Source organism: Xiphophorus hellerii, chromosome 1 (genome assembly GCF_003331165.1).
Source record: "Xiphophorus hellerii strain 12219 chromosome 1, Xiphophorus_hellerii-4.1, whole genome shotgun sequence".
In the NCBI taxonomy this organism is placed as follows: Eukaryota; Metazoa; Chordata; class Actinopteri; order Cyprinodontiformes; family Poeciliidae; genus Xiphophorus; species Xiphophorus hellerii.
In genome coordinates, this window is record NC_045672.1 from 15,753,946 (window position 1) to 15,773,915 (window position 19,970).

General features: G+C 38.6%; 2 protein-coding genes across 2 annotated transcripts; one reads left to right on the forward strand and one right to left on the reverse strand.

Moving 5' to 3' along the window:
* Window positions 1-3,614: 3,614 nt before the first annotated feature.
* Window positions 3,615-6,780, forward strand: neurod4 (neuronal differentiation 4). Its single transcript, XM_032561874.1, has 2 exons — window positions 3,615-3,806; window positions 5,021-6,780. Exon 2 carries the CDS (start codon window positions 5,027-5,029, stop codon window positions 6,101-6,103), a length of 1,077 nt encoding a protein of 358 aa, XP_032417765.1. The 5' UTR covers window positions 3,615-3,806; window positions 5,021-5,026; the 3' UTR covers window positions 6,104-6,780.
* A 10,339-nt stretch (window positions 6,781-17,119) lies between these two features.
* birc5b (baculoviral IAP repeat containing 5b) lies at window positions 17,120-19,628 on the reverse strand. The gene is made up of 4 exons (XM_032550894.1): window positions 19,394-19,628; window positions 18,322-18,431; window positions 17,412-17,532; window positions 17,120-17,331 (listed from the first exon to the last, which is right to left on the reverse strand). Exons 1-4 carry the CDS (start codon window positions 19,517-19,519, stop codon window positions 17,242-17,244), a joined length of 447 nt encoding a protein of 148 aa, XP_032406785.1. The 5' UTR covers window positions 19,520-19,628; the 3' UTR covers window positions 17,120-17,241.
* Between the last annotated feature and the right edge of the window lie 342 nt (window positions 19,629-19,970).

Below are 19,970 nucleotides of genomic sequence, written 5' to 3' on the forward strand. Positions count from 1 at the left end.
GTGTGCACATGATGTCACAAAAAAAACATCTGGTTCACAAGTGGAAAATTATTTATTGGACAATGATACAAGTTTATCTCTGCAGCTTTACCACCCATGTGCCACATCACCCCTCCCATGTCTTAGCACGCCAACTCCTCACACAAATCCAGGCTCCTTTTATGATCGCTGTGAGGGGCTCAGCTTTCAGGAGCAGGCCAAAGAGCATGTGTGTAGACCAGGGCTTTAATTCCTATTGTATTGGTGTTGTCTTGATGTGTGCGAGTGTGTCTGCGCTTTGGCAAGGGAGGCAGAGGGAGATGGAGATGAAGAAAAAAAGACAGAAACAAGGACCCATCTGTCAGTATATAGTGCACGAATCCCTCCCAATCCACTCCCAGTCCCTGGGGACACGAGTGCGACACAACTCACTTGTGGCAGTTTTTTCTTTGTCGAGGAAAAGCGTTATCCCCAAAAGGAGCAACAATAACGGTCTTGTTCTGGACACCTTAAAAGAAAATGTCAAACAATAAAATAAAATGGGTTTTGATCTTGTTTTTTTTTTTTTTTTTTTATTTTAGCAAGAAATGTAATAAGTTGCTATGCATGAGAAACACATTCAATGGAATCACAGAAACTCATGAAAAGTGTGTCCAGATCACACGTTCACAGTGACCTCTTCCACAGGGTTAGCTATCTGTCTTATACCCTAAAAGAGAGTAAGCCGATTTCCCTTCCTCATAGTCATTTAGGAGACCAATGGGGATTGTGGGGAGACTGGCAGGCTCCAATTCCCCATTCAGGCTGCAGGTGTGTGGAGGCCATTCTCACCCTCGGGACGGAAGGGGATTACGTGTTTGGAGGTAAGAGTGCATGTACCTGGGGAGCTCTGGGCACATCTTATTAGTCACACATACACGCACACAAACAGGCTCCTCTCTCTCCATCCACATGCCTTCATGACCAGTGAGTGCACTGACCAGGAGCTACTGGGACCGTTGGGTGGATGGAAGCTGCCTCAACACCAGGCATCTTTAGTCTGAACAGAGTGACGCTTGCGCATCTAAGCAACATATACGCCCGCCCACCCGCGCTTCCTCCGTTCGGCCATCTGTTAGAAGAAGCCCAATAAATCGTTGGATGAGACTCTGCTGTAGGTTAAGTCAATGCTGTCGATCACGCAAAGGTCCACGTCTTTATTCCCATCCATGGAAACGTGTGGGACGCTTAAAAACAAGACGTGTATCCTCCGCTCCTGAAGTTCAGTCACGAGCGCAGCTGTGCGCAGTAGCGCGCACAATGGGATCAATGTGGGGGCACGTGCGGCTCGCGAGACCCAGGCTGTCAGCGGCCAATGACAAAGGACTCCTACTGCGCCGCGGCCCGCCACGCACGAGACTGGCGGGCTTGTATTATCTCTGGCACTTGTAGTTCAAACTGTGGAAAAGTTTTTGTTGTTGTTGTTGCTTTTTTGGAATGTCTGTCTCTGGGCCAAAAAAGCACCTCGGATTATATAAAAACATTTAAACAGAAATATATAGCTGAGTAAAGGAATAAAACAATTTATTGTTTTACTGTGTTTCAACACAGTAATTGAAACACTATTACTGTGTTTCAATTAAAACACAGTAATTGAAAACAATGTAAGTAGTTAAATGACACAAATGCTTGGCTTAAAAGAAATATGTGTTGTGGATTCATGACAACATAACAGCCAGCATGTGCATAAGGCCCGCATATGGGTTTTCTTTAGGTTCCTGAGAGAGGCTTGGCTCACAATGAGCTTTTTCTATAGAAACCCCCTTGGATTCATTAATTGCAACCCATCAGCAAAATCAATTTGGCACTCCACGCAGGTTTTGGCTAAGACATGGGTGTCTAAGAAACATTTTTGAAATTGCACAACATAACTGGCACGTGTATGGGTCAGAGTTGCCCTACGTGAAACTTATAGGCAATTTACATGGTGGTATTATGTAACCAGGGGACAATCTGGAGCCCATTTTCAGCCCATTTCCTTCTCATATAGGTGCCATATGTGAATTCTGGCAGGGATCTGGGTAGTTTGCCCCTTCTCCAATTTGTACACCATTTTGTACCTTTGAGGTAAACCACATGCCCATGTTCTTAAATCATTGTATATAAGATTAGTATTCATTGCATTTAAGTGTTTTCATAAAATATTCAGAAACAGTCACAAAAATTAACAGATTTTGCATCTAATTTAATTTAATTGTAGAGTAATATCAGAAATTTTTGTTAAGCAATTTTAGTTTTTCGTCTCTTTTTGAGTTAGTTTACTTGGTGGATGGTTTTCGACAATCGTAATCACGCTTATCATTGGCCTAATGACAAAATATGCCTTTTGTAATAAAAAGAATATACAAGAATTTTGATGAGAAAAATAAATTGAATCCCTAGAGCATTTAGGGAACAAAATAGACAGCCAGTTACCATTTTGATAGTAGATGGCTATCATCAAAATGACTAGTTCAAAATGAACACAGTTGGTCAAAATGTGCAGCATTTCAACTGGTCAGATTTTAAATAGGATTCCAACACCATTCAATTTTAATTCTCAGACTTCTTTGTTACGAAGAAGTCTTGATCTTAAGACTGAAGTAATTACAATCAATTTAAGATTTGGTCCAACGAAACATAATCGCAGAATCCCAGAGATTTACTTCTGTCACTTTAAGAGCTTGGCGTATTCAGAAATTCTCAGTGATCTGCTGCCTAAATGAAGTACCTGCAACTCCATCATTGAATTAAATCGATTAAATAATCAGATTGTCTTCCAGGGCAGAATATGACGCCAAACTGGAAGAAAACAATCGAATGAACGAGTGAAAGACGCACACACCTGCTCATCACGCACCAAGTTGTCATAATCATTTAAATACGCGCGCTAGGAGGAGCGTCTCTTAACACTGAGTTTAACTAAGTGGAAAATTCCTAATCCAACCGACTAATGACGAGATGTATAGTCGGGTGGGGTGACGCAGTCACAGTATTAAAGAACATAGGTAATAATTATTTCATTCTGGATTCTAGAAAACATATAGAATATAATATTGCCTTTATTGCAAAGGTTTACTGTCATTCTTTAACAAAATTATTAAATAAATATGAAAGTCACAGAAAATGTCAATAAAATAAACTATACATTTGTTCATACGTTGAGATATAGTAGCAGTTGGGGCAGGCAACAGATCAGATGTACTGATTTATATAATTATTTTTGCCCTAGGAAGCACAATTATAGTGTAGTTCATTTTGGGGGGCAATTTGTTGAAAAAAAACAAACTTGTTTAGATACAATCAAAAATTAATGGGAAAAAGTAAAGAGGAAATTAATACACTCACTAAATTATGCTTGTGTTTGAAAGAAAGAATAATCTGAACACATTTACTTTCGATCCGAACTTAAATACAAAGACTACTCCTTTCTCGGGACTGTCACCCTCTCAATGTTTCTGGACCCCTTGACTTGTAAATGAGTTGCTCCAAGTGCCCCCGGGAACGCGCCCCAACTCGTTCTCCAAGGAGGGTGACCCTCCCAGTCACGAGAGCGCCACGCGCTTTTGGATAAGTTTGTTGGTGGGTGGGGCGGAAGAGGGTGGGGCTTACCGGGCTAAAGCCAAAGCACATCAGCCTAATCATGTCATTTGGAGATGAAAGTTCCGAGTGCGTTTATGGCTGTTTGACTTTGGGACAGTGGCGGATGACAGTGGAGGAGAAGAAAAAAAAATCCGCAGCTACTCTGGACTTATTGCCTGAATTTCTCAAAGTTCTCTACTCATTTGCGCAGGGCTGTCTAAAGACAGGTGAGTTGCATTTTTGTTCAGGTTTAGATTATAAAGAAAAAAAGGAGGGTTGACTTGTCTTATATGACATCTAATCAGCTGATTTTACAGTTTCAGTTAATTAGAGAAAACATTTTAACAAATCAAACATTTGTCATGTAAAAGCCTAACAGTAAACTGCAAAATTAAATACACTTTGGTTTATTTTTAATATGCCCATTCACCACACATGTAAGTCTTTTTACGAGACAGCAGGTTTAAATCGTGTGCACAAATGCATGGTTAAAGAAATACAGTGATATCATTTAGATTATATAATCTATTCCAACGTCTCATCCCGACATAGTTGCGTGCTTGACGTAATCTCGATTCACAAATTGCGGAGTAATCTGTTCCACTTTTGCGCATCAGTGTGCAATAATTAGGGCAGTTTTCAGCAAAAACAAAAGCAACATTTTGTGTCCTTAATCCTCCCCCCCCCCCACAATTAACAACAAATCAGCAATAATCATGCGATTAATTTATGAGGAAGGACAGTTTGATGTGTACATTTTTTCTCTTTTTAATAACACTTATTAAAGAATAGTCAAAGAGGGGAGGGTTCTGTTTTTATTGTTACAAAGACTAAATATCTGAATATTTTGTTGATTTGTGTGTTCCCTTTTTAATCTTTCAGCTCTATTTGCTGAGTAAATCCCGTTGTGTCCCAGATTGACAGCATCTCTGAAGAGAGCGGAGCAGCGAGAATGAACAAAAATCTAATAAATAAGCAATCTAATCCTAAAAATATGAAAATGTTCTATTATATGAACCTGTATACGGCATATTAGTTGTAGAAGAATTTCGTTTGAAATACACAAAATGACAGAAACAGCAGTTGATCAATGAGCAGAGTGAGCTTTCCACACAGCGGTGCTGAAAACAGATCTTCAGTCTGCAGGGTGCCACCAGAACATTTTGAAAAGGTTCCCAGATAAGGAGCCATTGGTAAACTTAAGGTGACACAAAAACTAAGATATAAAATAATTTCAGAAGTTACTTTATGATAAAACATAGTACAGAGCAACAAAAAAGCCTTATTCTATTCAGATTCATTTAATAAAAATCTGAAGCATTTCCATACCCCTTTATTGTGTAGTGAAAGGTTTCCAGTCCATATATGCAACATATTGTTAGAGTACAGTTTGCACATTTATAGATAACCAAGTAACAACTTTTTGCCTGTTCTTCTTCAGATCAACATGATGACCAAACACTTTGGCAAAGGTGGGGATGTGAGTGAGCTGGTCAGCTCCCTCAGCTGGCTTGAGGAGGACGGCAGCTCCCAGGATGGAGATGAAAGCCCAGAGATGCGGAGCCACCACCACAGTCTGACTCTGGGAGGTCGCATTCGACCCTGCGGAGAATTTGGCAGTGAGGACATGGAGGAGGAAGAAGAGGAAGATGATGATGACGAGGAGGAGGTTGAACCAAATGGAGACAATGGCCCCAAAAGGAGAGGCCCCAAGAAGAAGAAGATGACCAAAGCTAGACAGGAGAGGTTCCGTGCCAGAAGGATCAAAGCCAATGCCAGGGAGCGATCTAGGATGCACGGGCTGAACAATGCTTTGGATAACCTGCGCAGAGTGATGCCATGCTACTCCAAAACTCAGAAACTGTCAAAGATCGAGACCCTACGCCTGGCACGCAATTACATCTGGGCTCTTTCTGAGGTGCTGGAGAATGGTCAGTCCACAGAGAGTCATGGGTTTGTGGAGATGCTGTGCAAAGGACTGTCTCAGCCCACCAGTAACCTTGTGGCTGGCTGCCTACAGCTTGGACCCACCCCTCTGATTCTCAACAAGCTTGAGGACAAGTGTGGAGGTCAGGGAGTTGGCGACTCTGTGGGTGGGCATCCACTCAGCTACCCATCCCCAGGACTTCCCAGCCCACCCTATGGATCCCTGGAAGCATCCCACCTCCTTCACATGAAGGGATTCAAAGCACCTGCGTTCGACAACCCCTCCCCTAACGAGTGCAGCAGCGGCACGCCTCCGTACGACGGACCCCTCACTCCCCCCCTCAGCATCAGCAGTAACTTTGCCCTGAAGCAGGAGCCTTCTCCACATGAATCAGAGAAGAACTACACACCCCACCCTGGTCAACATGCCCACTACCTCTCAGCCCACCACTTCCCCATTTCCACAGCTGGTAGCCTACCAGGCGGGGCTCAGTCTCACCCGATCTTTCAAGCTTCTCGTTACGAGTTACCTCTGGATGTGGCCTTTGAGTCTTTCACTCCCTCTCACCTGGTCACTGCTCAGATGGGCACCATCTAAGACCTAATGAAACCAGTAAGTGACTGGTCAGAAACTGTCCATAGAAGTGAATCTGCCACTGTACTAATTTTTGGACTGACTGTGTAGAAAAAAAAAATGGTTTATGCTGAACCCACTGGGTTCAGAGAGACTTTTCACCTCAACTGAGTCTACCTGATGCAAACATGCGACCACGTTTATCCTGTTATTTATTGCTTTATTGTTTGATCTTGCATTGGTGTTTGAACTCTTAATTGTTTCTGAACATTTGCCCTGCAGTTATGAAAGAGTCAAACTAACCAAAACCAACATATCTTTGCTCATGCAGAAATAAAATACAACTAGCTGATGTTTGAACTCAAGAGCTCTGAGAATAAATTGATCCAAAAGTCATCCAGCTTAAATCGTGCACAAAGGTCTTGATTTTTAAGAAAGCAACTATTTATATATGTATTTAATATTTATTTTGATAATGTCTTGTCCTCTTTTTTTATATTCTTCTCTGCACAGTTTATGTATCTCCGTCTCCTTGGTTTGTTGCCATCCATTGGTAGCTGTACTTAGCTATTTATTTTGAGGTCTTTCAGGTGACTTGTTCATATTTGTGTTGCCATTTTTGTCACATGTACTGTTAATATGTTGCTGTTTCGCACTTACTGAAATAAATATTCTTATATTATATGCTATTTCCATAGTAACACTGTGTGACAAGCCTTTTTTATATTTTAGAATACCATATTTTTCTTTGTATTTTTGGCAAAGGCATCGCTTCATGTTACTGTGGAGTTTCTCTCGTAACAGACAGCTTTATTCTTTTCACATTGAATTTGTCAAAGAAGTAAGAAATTAGTTTTCTTTCATACCTTTCTATTAGTAGGTGTGTAAAAAATCCATTTGTGACCCCTTGTGATTTTTATTGCAGCCATAAGGGGTCATAAGCCAGTGATTCCTAGTGCCGGCCTCTAGTCTTCTGATAAATGGAGACAGGTTATGTCAGAAACAGCATCCAATGTAAAACTGAAGCCAAATCAAATATGACAACATGAACTCCATACCAGACCGGTCAAGTCCCAGGTTAATAAAGAACATCTCTTGTTCTGTCCTATGGGAGTTAGACAATGTTTCTTGAGATAAAGTCAAAGAGACCAGACTGAGATTGTTTCAACATTTTCAGAGGTGAAGCAATGTTTATTGGCAGTAGGATGAGAGCAAGACCAAAAAGACAATTTATGAGAAGTGGGGAAAGAGGAAATGAAGCTGGTTGGTGTGAAGGTAGAGGATCCAGAGGATGAAACTAAATTGAAACAATTTGGTGTGGTGACCCCTGAACACAAAAGCCAATAAAAGAGATGCAAGAAGACATTTTTTGCAAAAGTATTCTACACCACGTGACTTTATTGAGTTTCCCACATTACAACCACAACCTTTAATTTAGTTTATATGAATTTTAATTGATAGACCAAATAAGGTAATGAATAAATAAAACAGAAAATGATATATGGTTGGTTTTATAAATAAAAATATGACAGGTGCATTTGTTTCCACTCTCCCTGAAGCAAAAGTTTTCAATGACATATTTTGCTGCAACAACAGTTTGTCTTTTGTGGTATATTTCTAAAGGTTTTAACCATCAAGAGACAAAACCTTTTGCTATTCCTTTTTTTGCAAAACATTTTTGAACATCAATGATCAAATCTTGCCATGGGTTTTTAATGGCTTTGACTTTTATGACCATTGTAAATCTTTTAATATAAACAATTCCAGAATTTGTCCATCTTCCATTCAACTCTGAGCAGCTTCTTGTCTATGATAAAGCATCCACACCATATTCGGTTACCTTGCTTTGCAGCTGAGGTTGTGTGGTTAGGAAGTTTTTCATTGGTTTTATAAATAAAACCAATCTTTATCATAAATCTTGTTTGCATCTAAGAGAAACTGCAAAATTTTTATCTAGTTTGACCAGAACACTTACTTTCACATGTTTGCTTTGTCCTACAGATTGCTGGTTTTAAATCACAAACAGGACTTATTTTAGGTTTCTTTTGACAACTTTCTCAAATTTCATTTGTAGCTCGCCAGGCCTGACAAGGTAGACAACCATATCTTGATGCGTTTGCATGTTTGTATGTTGTGAAATGTTAAAAGGTTGGAATATTGTTTTTATAACACGACTCTGCTTTGAACTTCTCCACATCTTCTGCCATGTTCTTTGTTGCACTAGGTTTTGGAAGATAAATTCATATGCACATGTTTTAGACTTTTATTCATACAGAATTTTTGAAAACGAGGTAGCCTTTGTCTTCCACGTGCAAATTATTTGATGATTCAAACAGCATACAATCTTCAGAAAACACATTTGACTTTATGCTTGCAACTTCAAAAATGCAGAAAAGTTGGAGTTACAAATGCTTTTGAAAGGGACGTTATCCACTGCGTTTACTGATTTATCTGCTTTTGGATTAATTTTTAACAACTAGATGTGCAGGTTTCTTACTAGCAGAGGAGAAGTTGCTGACTTGTGTCAGCAAACCATCTGGTCTGTAATCAGAACATGGAGAAGTAGCACAAAAATGGAATCTGATTCTATTTGATTTGAATCATTTAGCATTTGGTAAACCAATGATAAAAGGGAACTGTTGCAGAATGTGAGCATCTGTGTGCCAGTCTGTGTATGATGTCACTCTGTGACTTGGCTCCAGGCTTTCTCTCAGGTCAGATGGGAGCCTGTTGTTGTGGGCCATGGGAAAAACAACTCCAGGGAACAGGTGAACGTGTCACAAGGGGTTTTTCTGAGCTCCTCTCGTTCACTTTTCTCTCACATGTGCCCCATTTTCCCATCAGGCTCATGCCAAAACACCGTGGGGCGAGAGATCATGTAAAAAATAAAAAATAAAAAAATAATCGGTATATATTTGACAGAGTGTGGGAAAACAAGAAGGCAAGGAAAATGATTATGATTTAAATTGTTGACAGTAAAACATTGTATCCTATGCTCTTATCAAAATGGAAGAGTACAGTTTTATGATGTCTATTTAGAGATGATAATCAGAATAGGCTATTAATAACATAATAATGGCCAAATAACTAGTTTTGACTTCAATCATCACCCTAAACACTACAATGAGACTTCAAATAAACAATAAACAGGAAGCCAAAGTGGAAAAAAAATGACTAGGAAGAGTAGGAACTGGGGTGTGAATGCAAGTTTATTCCTTCTGGCCGGTGGGCAATTGTATGAATGGGAAGTTGTTGTCCAAAAGGACTTTCCACCTCTTCATCTACCTCTCCAAAATGTTTGTCTTTTCCAGGTCTGGCAAAAGTGCCAAGAGGCTTTCAAAGAAAAGGGAATGATTGTTTTAGTGGGCGCCACTGGTCTATTGTCGACGCAGCCTGTTCTTTCTCTTGACCTGTGACCTGTATTGTTGTTAGGATTCTTGTTCGGGGAGAGCAGACAGCTGGGGGAGCTGCAGGGGGGCTGATGGACAGCTGGGACAATTTTGAAGAGAGGAAGAGAGAAGAGAAGCGAGAGCATGAGGGGAGAAGGAGGAGAGAGAGGGAAAATGAAGAGCTTGTTGTGGACAAATAGAAAGGCCAGATGAGGTGACGGAGGTCCTCGCTCCTCATTCACAAGTTTGTCCTCTTTGCTCTTGTGGGTCAGCATTGGCACAGGAGTGACACATAGCTATACAGGCAGACACTCAGCCTGTGAGAAAGTAGCAGCAGAGTTAGCTGGCGCACTCTCTCTTTGTTGCTTTGCTTTTTGTTGTAACAGAAGTGCAAGGAAGGGGGCAGGGAATGTCAATTATCCTAGAGTCCAAATACATGGATATGGAAATAATCCCAGTAAACTGACTTTGGGTACAAGATTACAAAACACAGAGGCAGATGATGTTATGGGGTGAGTCTTGGAGGAGAGTATAATGGTCAAACAAGACAATTTTGGAAGATTTATGGTCTACGTCTGAATAAGTTTTTAAAGTTCTCTGTTTTCTCTTAAAACCCAGGGTAACATGGCAATACTTTACAAGTCATAGTTGGCTGAGCACAACAAATTAGCGCAGAGTTTATTTCATCAAGAAAAAACACATTTTAGGGTTTGTGTTTCAGACATGTGCTGACATAAGGTCCTAAACAGGACTTTGTTAAGTGATCATTACTGGGAGTACCTGGTGACACTCTGTTCCTGATACCTATATTTGTTCACCTGTCGATGACTATGACAACCGCTCCCCAACAAGACACATGACTGCATTTTACATGGCTAGTTTTTAACAGCATCTGCCTATTTTCTTGTGCAGAGAGTTTTTATTAAGTACATCTAGCTAACACTGGAGTTGAGCCCTTATTTGCTTTCTGAAATGACTGAGGTAGCCCTGACTATTGTAAAATATACTTCAGAAATACAGTAATCTAAAGATGAGTACAATGTGGTAACAAAGGGATGTACAACAATGCTAGACTGTAGTGTTCAAGCAATTTTCCATTGGGACTAAAGGGTGCAAAGTGTGTCAACAAATATTCAAAGCACTTCTTGCTGATGGATAATATTTCTTAGACATTTCCTTACAGAAATTTTCAGCATTTCAAAATATTTTATCTGAAATGCTGAATATCAATGTTTTACAACATTCCTATGTACCAACAGGAATGTTCTAAAACGTTCTTGTTAGTAGATACACATCGCTGGAGAGTCAATATAAAACGTCCTGTAAGGAGATGGCTCCAGACCGTCTCTTCAGGTACTGTGAAGAGCACAACATAAATACTTATTAGGTATTAAATCTTTTAAAATAAAATAAATGTGTTAAGTAGGACAATTATTTTCTTCTCTACGACCTCCAACCACATTAGTACATCTTACAACCTTAATTATCTGTGAAGTAAAACTACTTATGCTAATGTCAGCTTACCACTTCAGCAAAATTAAAACTTCCTCAGCAGGAGCAACATGCAGACTTATTGAAGGCTGCATCTGTAGGTGTTGAGTCAATGTTTAGAAACAAAAAAATAAATAAATCTATGTCTGTCTCAAGTGATACAATGTCAGAAGTTCAACATAGCTTTCTCATCTGAGTTTACTCATATTAGAGCACACTGAGGTTGACCTGCAGAAACTACAGTACTGTTGAAACAAAATATCTGGCTGTCAAGAAAAAGATAAATAGGAAATAGATGGATGTGTCAAGGACATCATGAGTTGATTCTCTATCTGCTGTTGCACTGCAAAACTGACTTTTTACAGACATGCACTTCAAGGATTTGGAGAATGTGTGAAAGCTTATATTTAAATTTCAGTGAGAGAGGAAGAAACACTCAAAATCCAAATCCATATATTTTTTATGAAATAAATATCTCCCTGTGACATTATTACTTCTTTAAATTGATTTTCATAGACTTATATGCTCCTATAAAATATTTATATTATAAATAAAATATAAATATTATTCAGCAGCCTCATCAGTTGCAGACCATAAGGGTTTATGCAAGACTTTTAAACCAACTTACATAATGTTGTCTTTCTTAATTCTGAAAGGAACACTGGATCGACCAATGGCTTTTCCAAAATGAGCCTAAACTGGATCAGGGATAGAAAAAACTCCATATTTAGTCAACCTTACCAAACTTTACATTTTAACATTTTTTAACAGTGCAGTGTAAAGCCAACTCTTTTCTTAGCTCTCATTCTCTTGTGCTTATATTTCAGTTTTGGAGTACATTTAATCTGCCATGCAAACAGGTAGCCCACACTAAAATAAAAAGTTCTTGATCCATAGGAGCTGGATGGAGGCATTGTGATTAAGACTGTATTAATGGGGCCATAGGAGAATGGAAGGTTTTAATCAGTATCTGTGGCGATAATCCTTCTGCCTTTAGGCTGCAGCAAACAAATGATCCCCCACCCTCCTCGTAGGGTGAGCCTGCATGCACACTCACAACACACTAGTGTATGTGGGGTTCATGGGGTGAGGGGAACCTAGAGGTTGAAAGATGAATTAACACAAAATGAAGGAAAATTAAAGGAGTAGATAAATAGAGGAACATAGAGTATAGAATCAAAGAAGGTATTAACTTTGGTAACATAATGAAAGCAAAACCTGGCATGCAAGACTTATTTTACAATATACAATACATCCAAAATATAATCACTTTTTTTCTAATATTACCTTGCAAACTTGTTCTAAAATCAACCTGAGCGCAGTTCTCTTTCAAATAAAAACTACACTAAATATTTAATGAAAAAGTAAAAAAAAACATGTTTTTTAGACATTTTTATAAATTTATTAAGTATGTAAACATTGAAAAATGATAGTCTCAGAACTACTCAAAACTATTGCTTGGTAATAATAATAATAATACTGAATCCCATGTATGTCTATGTAAGCTTGCTCGACATAATTTTGGATATTTCCTGGTATTCTTTTCTGGAAACCCTTTCAAGCTCTGTCAGGTCGAATAGCCAGCATTAGACAGCATCAACTGGTAACCGGTGGGTTGCCGGTTCATTCCCCCGTTCACTCTGTCTCTGTTGTTGTGTCCTTAGGCAAGACCCTTCTTCCGCCTTGCCTGCTGCTCATGGTCAGAGGGCCTAGTGGTGCAGGTGCATGGCTTACTCGCTTCTGTCAGACTGCCTCAGGGCTGCCAGGACTACAATCTAGTAGCTTGCCGCCATCAGCGTGCGTGTGTGTGTGACTGAATAACTAAATGCACTGTCATTCACCACACAGTGTTTAGAGTCCTCTAGACTTGATAAAGCTCTCTAAAACTCAAGGCCATTTACAATTTATAGAATTTTCTAGAGTCTTTTTCTGCAAAATATGAATAAACATGACTGGTTCAAGTTTAGCCTAAAGAACAGGGGCTTGTTTGTGTCAATAAGTTACTTTTTATCAGAGCTGACAAAAAAAAATCTGATTGTGGGATACCCCAAGTTTTCATTTTAGAGCCCCTCTTATTCAAAGGGGTGGTATTAGGTACTTTTTATAGTACAATAAAGTAACTATGAACCTTAAGTTGTTATAAAAATGTAATCTATCAAACATGATTTGAAAGAAATTGGACTTTTCAGTTTTTCACCTTGAAATTGTCTCCTGAAGAAGCTACTGATCTTTTCCAACACTGCCTTAAACACATCATCATAGCAATACTCCACCATTAAAATGAAGTGAGGGATATGATGTGAAATCAATGTTATAAAGTTATTCCCCCATTAATAACATACCAGGAGTGTTGCTTTGATTCTTTCATACATGTTTGAGAAATTCTTGAATACCCATGGCAGCCATTCGGGATGCCTCATGCTTGCTCTCACTAAGCGCAGTCTATTTCCACAAAGGGAACTACTTTTCAGTCCAATGCTTCAAAGGACAGCTTTAAATAGCTTAATAGAGGAGCATTGTTGTGATAACTTACTGAAGGCGGAGTGTTGAAAACTGTAGGAGCTTCTTCAAGATGTCAAACTGCGAAATCAAATCTCTTCTGTTATGTTTGATGTATACAGGATTTTTATAACGACTGAAGATAAAATAGTTAATTGTTTGTGCTTAAAGCACTTTGTGCCAAGAAAATACTTAATGCTACCCTTTCTAATTTAAAAAAAAAGAGGTAAAAAAGCTACATCATTGCTTCATCAGAAACTTCTCAAAGAAGAAATTCAGTGGAAAAACTGATGTAGATAATCATAAGACTGGAACAAATACTGGTGGTCATTTGCTTTCCATTTAGCCCTGAAGTCAGAACTTGGGTCTGGGAGTAATGTCAAATTTAAATTGAAGCTCACCCCAAAATATTTTTTTTTTCTGATAAACTGTCTAAATAGGTTATTTAAGGTTCTATTTGTATGTTTCTGTGCAAATTTTGATATTTTTTAGTTTGTCATAAAACCTTATGTCATATTTAGTTTTTATATTTCGCACCCCATTTTGTTCTGGTCAGATATGAGATTAAATTTTTTAAAAATAGCGTTTGTTCCTTTTTGGGATAAAACTTGTTAGCACTTACTTTGTCATGTTCAACATGTTTTTCATGTTTGTCTTTCTTAGTCCTTTCTGAAACTCGACAGAAAACCTTAAACATATGAAAATGAATAGATGAAGAAGTATAAAGCAATATTCAGAAGAGGAGGAAGAAGTCCAACTACCAGGTTCATTACCTATGGAAGTGGGTGTAAAGTGTGACATTGTGGGCATGAGGATAAGGGATGGACCTTCTCCTCCCAGAGTTCCCTCCGAGTATTAGGATATAGGAGTTAAAGAGCTTCTAATGGGATCTGGATGCTGTCGTGTTTACCATGGCCCCCCTTTGCACGCCCACTGCATTGTGGAAGTTTCTGGGCTTAGGGATGCCACAAAGAGCTGAGTGAAGGGACAGATGGAGGTCTCTTTGGAAGAAGGAACAGAAAAAAAAAACAGGCAAGGTAGGAGGGTCAGGGTGTCTGAGAAAGCAGGCAGTGAGAATGCCCAACTGCAGACGTGGGTGAACATTAATGGTGAAGGAGGGTGAGGGGGAAACTTAATCAGGACTTTAGTTGTATTTTTGAATGCAGTTCAGCTCAAGTTGTCTGAATTATTGGTCTACCCCCCTTTATAGTCATGGCTTATGTGTGTCACATTACCTTTGTATATTTAAAATGGGCTGGCTTGCTGTTCACGAGTGCGCTTAATTGAACAAATTCGAGGAGCAAAAAGAATTTTGGGGAGAATTTGCCGTTAAATGCAAAGTTGTTTGAATATTCACTGATATAACGTAACCTCAAATTTTGACTTGAATCTGTTTTCACAGTGGTCCTTGAGACATTAAAATGTTAATATTATTTGATTAGTTTATACAGGGGTCAGGGGCAGGGGGCTGATGGATGCTGATGAGGATTGTGGACAAGAGCTGGAGGAGGGTCGAGGGAGGTCCGAGTGGTAGAAGCAACAGATGGGGCCTGATGCAAAGCTCGGCATTTGAAGTTTCTGTTGGTAACATCTGCCTGTCCATCTGTTACATTTTGTTGTTTACAGTTTGTGTTGCTGAAACTTGGTAATTAGGAAACTGCACTTGAGGTTCTCAATGTAATCCTTTCCACAGTGAGTTTTAGAATAGAGAATGGCAAAAATATGTGTGTCCCCAGTTAATTTGATAAGCTTGAAGTTACTGAAGTTAGTTTCAGTACATTGGCTCCTCTTAATGGTACTTGTAAGGGATTTAGGTATCATTTTACAGCTAACAAATTACCTGTAAGCCAAGCATCTTGGCCTTTGCTTCAAAGAGATGTGACTCAAAATTGAAGTGGACTTCAATATAGTACAAGAACCTCAGAGTCAAAACTGAAGCAGACAATAACATTACACAAAAATTATTTAATAATCTTTGTATTCAATGAGTGTCCTAACTACCATTAGCAATAAAACCTAGCAGTAAAGTATCTGTGAGGACAGATAAACAGATTCACAAATTGAAGCCATTTACAATGGAATAAAAAGTGTACACAGAGTAAAAATGCCTAGGTTGCACAATATAAAAATAAACAATGAATAATTTAGGAACCATTTCCACTTTTGTGATATTTATCCTGCAAATTAAACCAATTTAAAATATATAATCTGCAGTGAGAGGAGGGTACTATGAAGCACAATGAAGGTCATCCATAAAGTGGAGAAATGGTACAAAAAAGACATAAAAACAGACAAAAATACATCTTGAACCAAATTTAAGGATAAGAAAAGACAAGAACTCATCAGAGAGACTGCAATGAGCTGAGAGTATCATCAGAGGAGTTGCAGGAGGGCACTGTTCAATGTTTCCTAATATCTCATGTTTTACATGAATGCTGGACTAAATGTTTCCCAAGTCTCTCAGAAGATTTGGGAAACTTCTGCAAATAGAGACGGCAAAATACTACAACTCATTATATACTGGCAAACTCTGACTAAATAAAACTGAATGCTGAATTTAAATTAAGATGTTTCTTCAAGTATTATTTTCTCTCTTTTCTTGACAAATTTTGACTCTAGGGAGCCTTCCTATTCTGTTCAGTGCATTCCCTCACTCCTTTTCTTACAAAGTGTCTTCACAATATGGTAGCACTTAGGAAACAGCATTTACTGAGTAGGTGCTTGATAGAAAACATTTGAAAACCACTGGCTTATATTGAGGACCTAGGGCTTGTTCCTACCAAACAAACTGGTAGGAACCATTCCCATCGATAGGCACAGCCGTCACTTTTGTGCTTCTGTAGATCTGTAATCTTTGGTAATTTACTGGAGAACATAAAACGCATAGACTGACACTACATTCATCAGAATGCAGTCAAACTTTGACATAAGAAACAAAAACTGTTGGAAAAAAAAGGGTTTCCCAACAGAATTAGGAATAAATTCCTAAATCCAATGCATCAGTTTCATTAGAACTGTTACATCACCCAGGGGGTATTTTACTTTTTGTCTAAAAATACTCTCTTCAATTTGCTCTGCTGTGAGCGGATCAAGGAGAATTAAGCAGCTGATCTGGGCTCGGTGGCCAGAGTGTTACACTAGACATTAATCCAAAACTGTGGAAGGTTGGAAAAGGAAAGGCAAATTTAATCCAGAACCCCATCCATTACATACATTTGCAAACTCCAGAGCGAATGGTGGTACTTTGTGCAAGTGCAGTCCAGGATTTGTTGCACAAACAGCTTTCCTGCAATTTCCCTTGGCAACGGAAACGTCCTCCAATACTTCTCCCACCCGGGTCTCCCTCACAGGGCAAGACAAGTGTCCTGGCAAGGCCTCTTAGTGTGCACTGTCCCCCAATATGTAACAGATGTTACTGGGGCAACAGTTGGTATTGAAAAGGAGGGGCTTCGGGCCATCTGTCCAGGGTCAAGGTTTGAAAGGATGTGGTAGAGATGGTGGTGTGTTCAGGAAAATGGTAAGTATTTGAGGGAAACAGGGGAATATAGCCCACATTGTAATCCTTCTCAATGTAGGCTTTCATATCAGATGACACTTACAAGGTTTGCAATTGAGAATTCTGTGAAGCACTGTTTGACAGTGTGTGATTTCATACATAAAGCTCAAAGGCCCCACCGTGTGGTCAGAGACAGTACTGCAAACTAAAACTTTATTAGTTAAAATGCATTTTCATAGGAACACTTTTTGTTGGCATTTATACTTTATATTTATGAGTAACAGCTATTATATTGTCTCCAGCTGAGATTTTAGGCGATCAAGCACTTTATCCATGTCGTCACGCAAGTACGCCATCATCTTATGAGAAATCTTCCTCTGAAGAGAAGGAAAAACAATATTCATAACCAAAACTGCAGAAGTATCTGTTAAAGCATATTCCATTTACAATCTCTTACAATGTAGATCTTCAGCCTTTCACCTTCCAGTTGACAGTATTCAGACACGGTCAGCTCAGTGAAATCTGCTTTCTTCATGGTTAGGAATCCACAAGTGGGTGAGCGCTTGCTGTGCTCAAACCTGATAAGAAAAACAATATTTTAGAACAATGTGCCCATTATTAAGGAATAGCTTCAAAAGAGACAGACATAAAGTTTGTATTGTTTCACAAGCTCTCTTTTCTTTGTTGCTGGATGATTTTGTCAACTATTTAAATAGCATACAGTTTAATAGATTAAGTATAGTGAAAGAAATCAATTAAATATCTGCATTCTTTTGGTTGATTTTGACCCAAAGCTCCCTACTGTTCATCCCCAACTTACTTCCTCTCCATTCTTCTCCAAGAGCAAAGTTGCTCCTGGCAGAGGTTTCCTTATTCATTATTCCAGTGTTTTTAGACTAAGATGCAAGTAAACCAACCCTCTTAGATAAGAAGTAACCTCCCAAATATTTTGAGGTCATTTTATATTAAACTTTGGTTTAATATAAACCATCACATTTTGTATCTGAAGAATCATTTTCCCCAGCTGCCTTAAATATTCTGAAAGAGGCTTCATCTGAGAAGGTGACTTTATTTCTGTTTTCTGCCATCTAATCCTGACTAATGCTTCCTGACTAATGCTTGCTCTGTTCTTCCATAGAAAAGAGTTAATTTTTAGATAGGCTGAAACAAAGGGCAATAAGTTTTTGTGCTTGATTACATTTTCATAAGTTTCCATTTAGAAAATTTCATGTGATCACTCGTCTAAAACTAGATAACAGAACCGTGGCAGTAAAGTTTATGCAAAAGAGAAGAGTTCTGTTAGTCTCATCTTTTGTAGCCAGGATTGTAGACTTATAAGACTGCAGGGTGATGTACTTCTTCCTCACCATGGATCATCATTTGGTTCCCAGCCCTCAAGTTCAATCAGACAGAAGAAACAGCAGGCAACGTCTGGTTCATTGTCACTGGGGCAGTGGACAAAACCAGCTTTAGCCATCTAAACGGATAAAAAAAAAAAAAGCTGAAATCATAACTCAAACAACATTAAGAAAAAAAAAAAGGTGCATCCGGATTAGTTTTTGTGGGGATAAAGCAATAATTTCCCTTTGAATGAGTGAGGTTGCATGACAGAACGTTACTCATGAAGTCAAATGTCGGCATCAATCATGCTATGAGCCGGGTGGGCGAAGGGAAGCGTCTGAAACTTGCGCCTTCTGAGCTATAAATCAGAAGCTGTAAATGACTTTGATCAAAGGATGGCTCATAATGTGTTAAGTTAGGACTTAATATGATATGACATAATCATATTATTGGATTTGGCAGGATTTTTTTCTTAAATACAACTTGTGTACTGGAAATGTACACAACTTCCAGGTTAAATGTTTTCTTAATTTCATACTTCTACATTTTAAGGAATCTATAATTATTTTTAGAGATCTTTACCCAAAGTCAGTGGATGGAGTAAACACTGATTGGTTTGCAGTCGAGTTGCTGTTGATGTCAACTAAACTTTTGCAACCTGTCTAATGATCCTTTCATGAAATTGTGAATTAAACTATTGACAAGATAATTGTATATGTTTTCTATTTGATGAATTTACTAAAATGTTATTTAATCACATGAGCATTTTCCAAACTTTTTTCATTGTCCCAAGTAGTTAGGGTTTAAACCACTGATCATCTGTGTTGCACAAGCAAAATTGAGGAAGTCTACAGAACATCTAAAAGTACCAGCAGTAACTGCTTTTACTAATATTTTTCAAATTAGGGTAAATTTACATTTGTAAGTGTGTAAAATCCATAGACATTGTCCCCTTGTAGTAATCATCAAAAACTCTGTGTTTCCATTCTTAAACAAATACAAAGAGCTGCAAACTAATATTTCTATTATTGTTGATTTTTTTCATAAGGATTAAGACAACCCATCCAAAGCAGTCTGAAAAAACCAAGACCTTCCTACCTTTTCAGGTGTGCAGTTGCATTCCTCTCTAAATGGCCAGTCTCTGAAGCTCTGCTCCCGCAGATCATAGCTGTACATTTTGTCAAACGTCGTATACCTGATCGTCAGCATATCTACACTTTCCATTATTCCAGCAATACAAGATTCAGTCCAACATAGAATTGACTCTCAAAGTAAGAAGTACTGTGTGTAGATCTTGCTCAAGCTGCCCTGCACAACTCCACAGATGTTTTCAATTTTGGCCTGATAGAATACTGCTGAGGCAGAGAAAACAAAATTCACTCTGCTTCTTAGGCCCTACTACTTCTCAGGTTTTTATATAGATGACAGTTTTTAACATTTGTGACATATACATATCCATCAAATTAAAAAAATGCCATTTCAGTTCAGTTTTGTATGTTTTGGGAAAAATGTATGTGCGTCTGAACAATTGATTTATTAGTTAATTCATCCCACCTGCATGTAATTAAAAAGAGCTGAGTTGTTAATAAATTGGGCCACGTCTGAAGGCAGTTGGTTACAGTCAACAAGTCTAAAAACAAATAATTTTTTTTTTTTTTTTTTTTAGATTTTCATT

Bases quoted from the DNA above. Each gene is read 5' to 3' on its own strand.
- birc5b (XM_032550894.1), bottom strand. From the start codon at position 19,519: ATGGAAAGTGTAGATATGCTGACGATCAGGTATACGACGTTTGACAAA. The intron at 17,533-18,321 runs GTGAGGAAGAAG...TTTTCTTATCAG, and splicing joins GAACCAAATGATGATCCATG to GTTTGAGCACAGCAAGCGCT. The intron at 17,332-17,411 runs GTAAGAGATTGT...CCTTCTCTTCAG, and splicing joins AAAGGCTGAAGATCTACATT to AGGAAGATTTCTCATAAGAT.
- neurod4 (XM_032561874.1), top strand. From the start codon at position 5,027: ATGATGACCAAACACTTTGGCAAAGGTGGGGATGTGAGTGAGCTGGTC.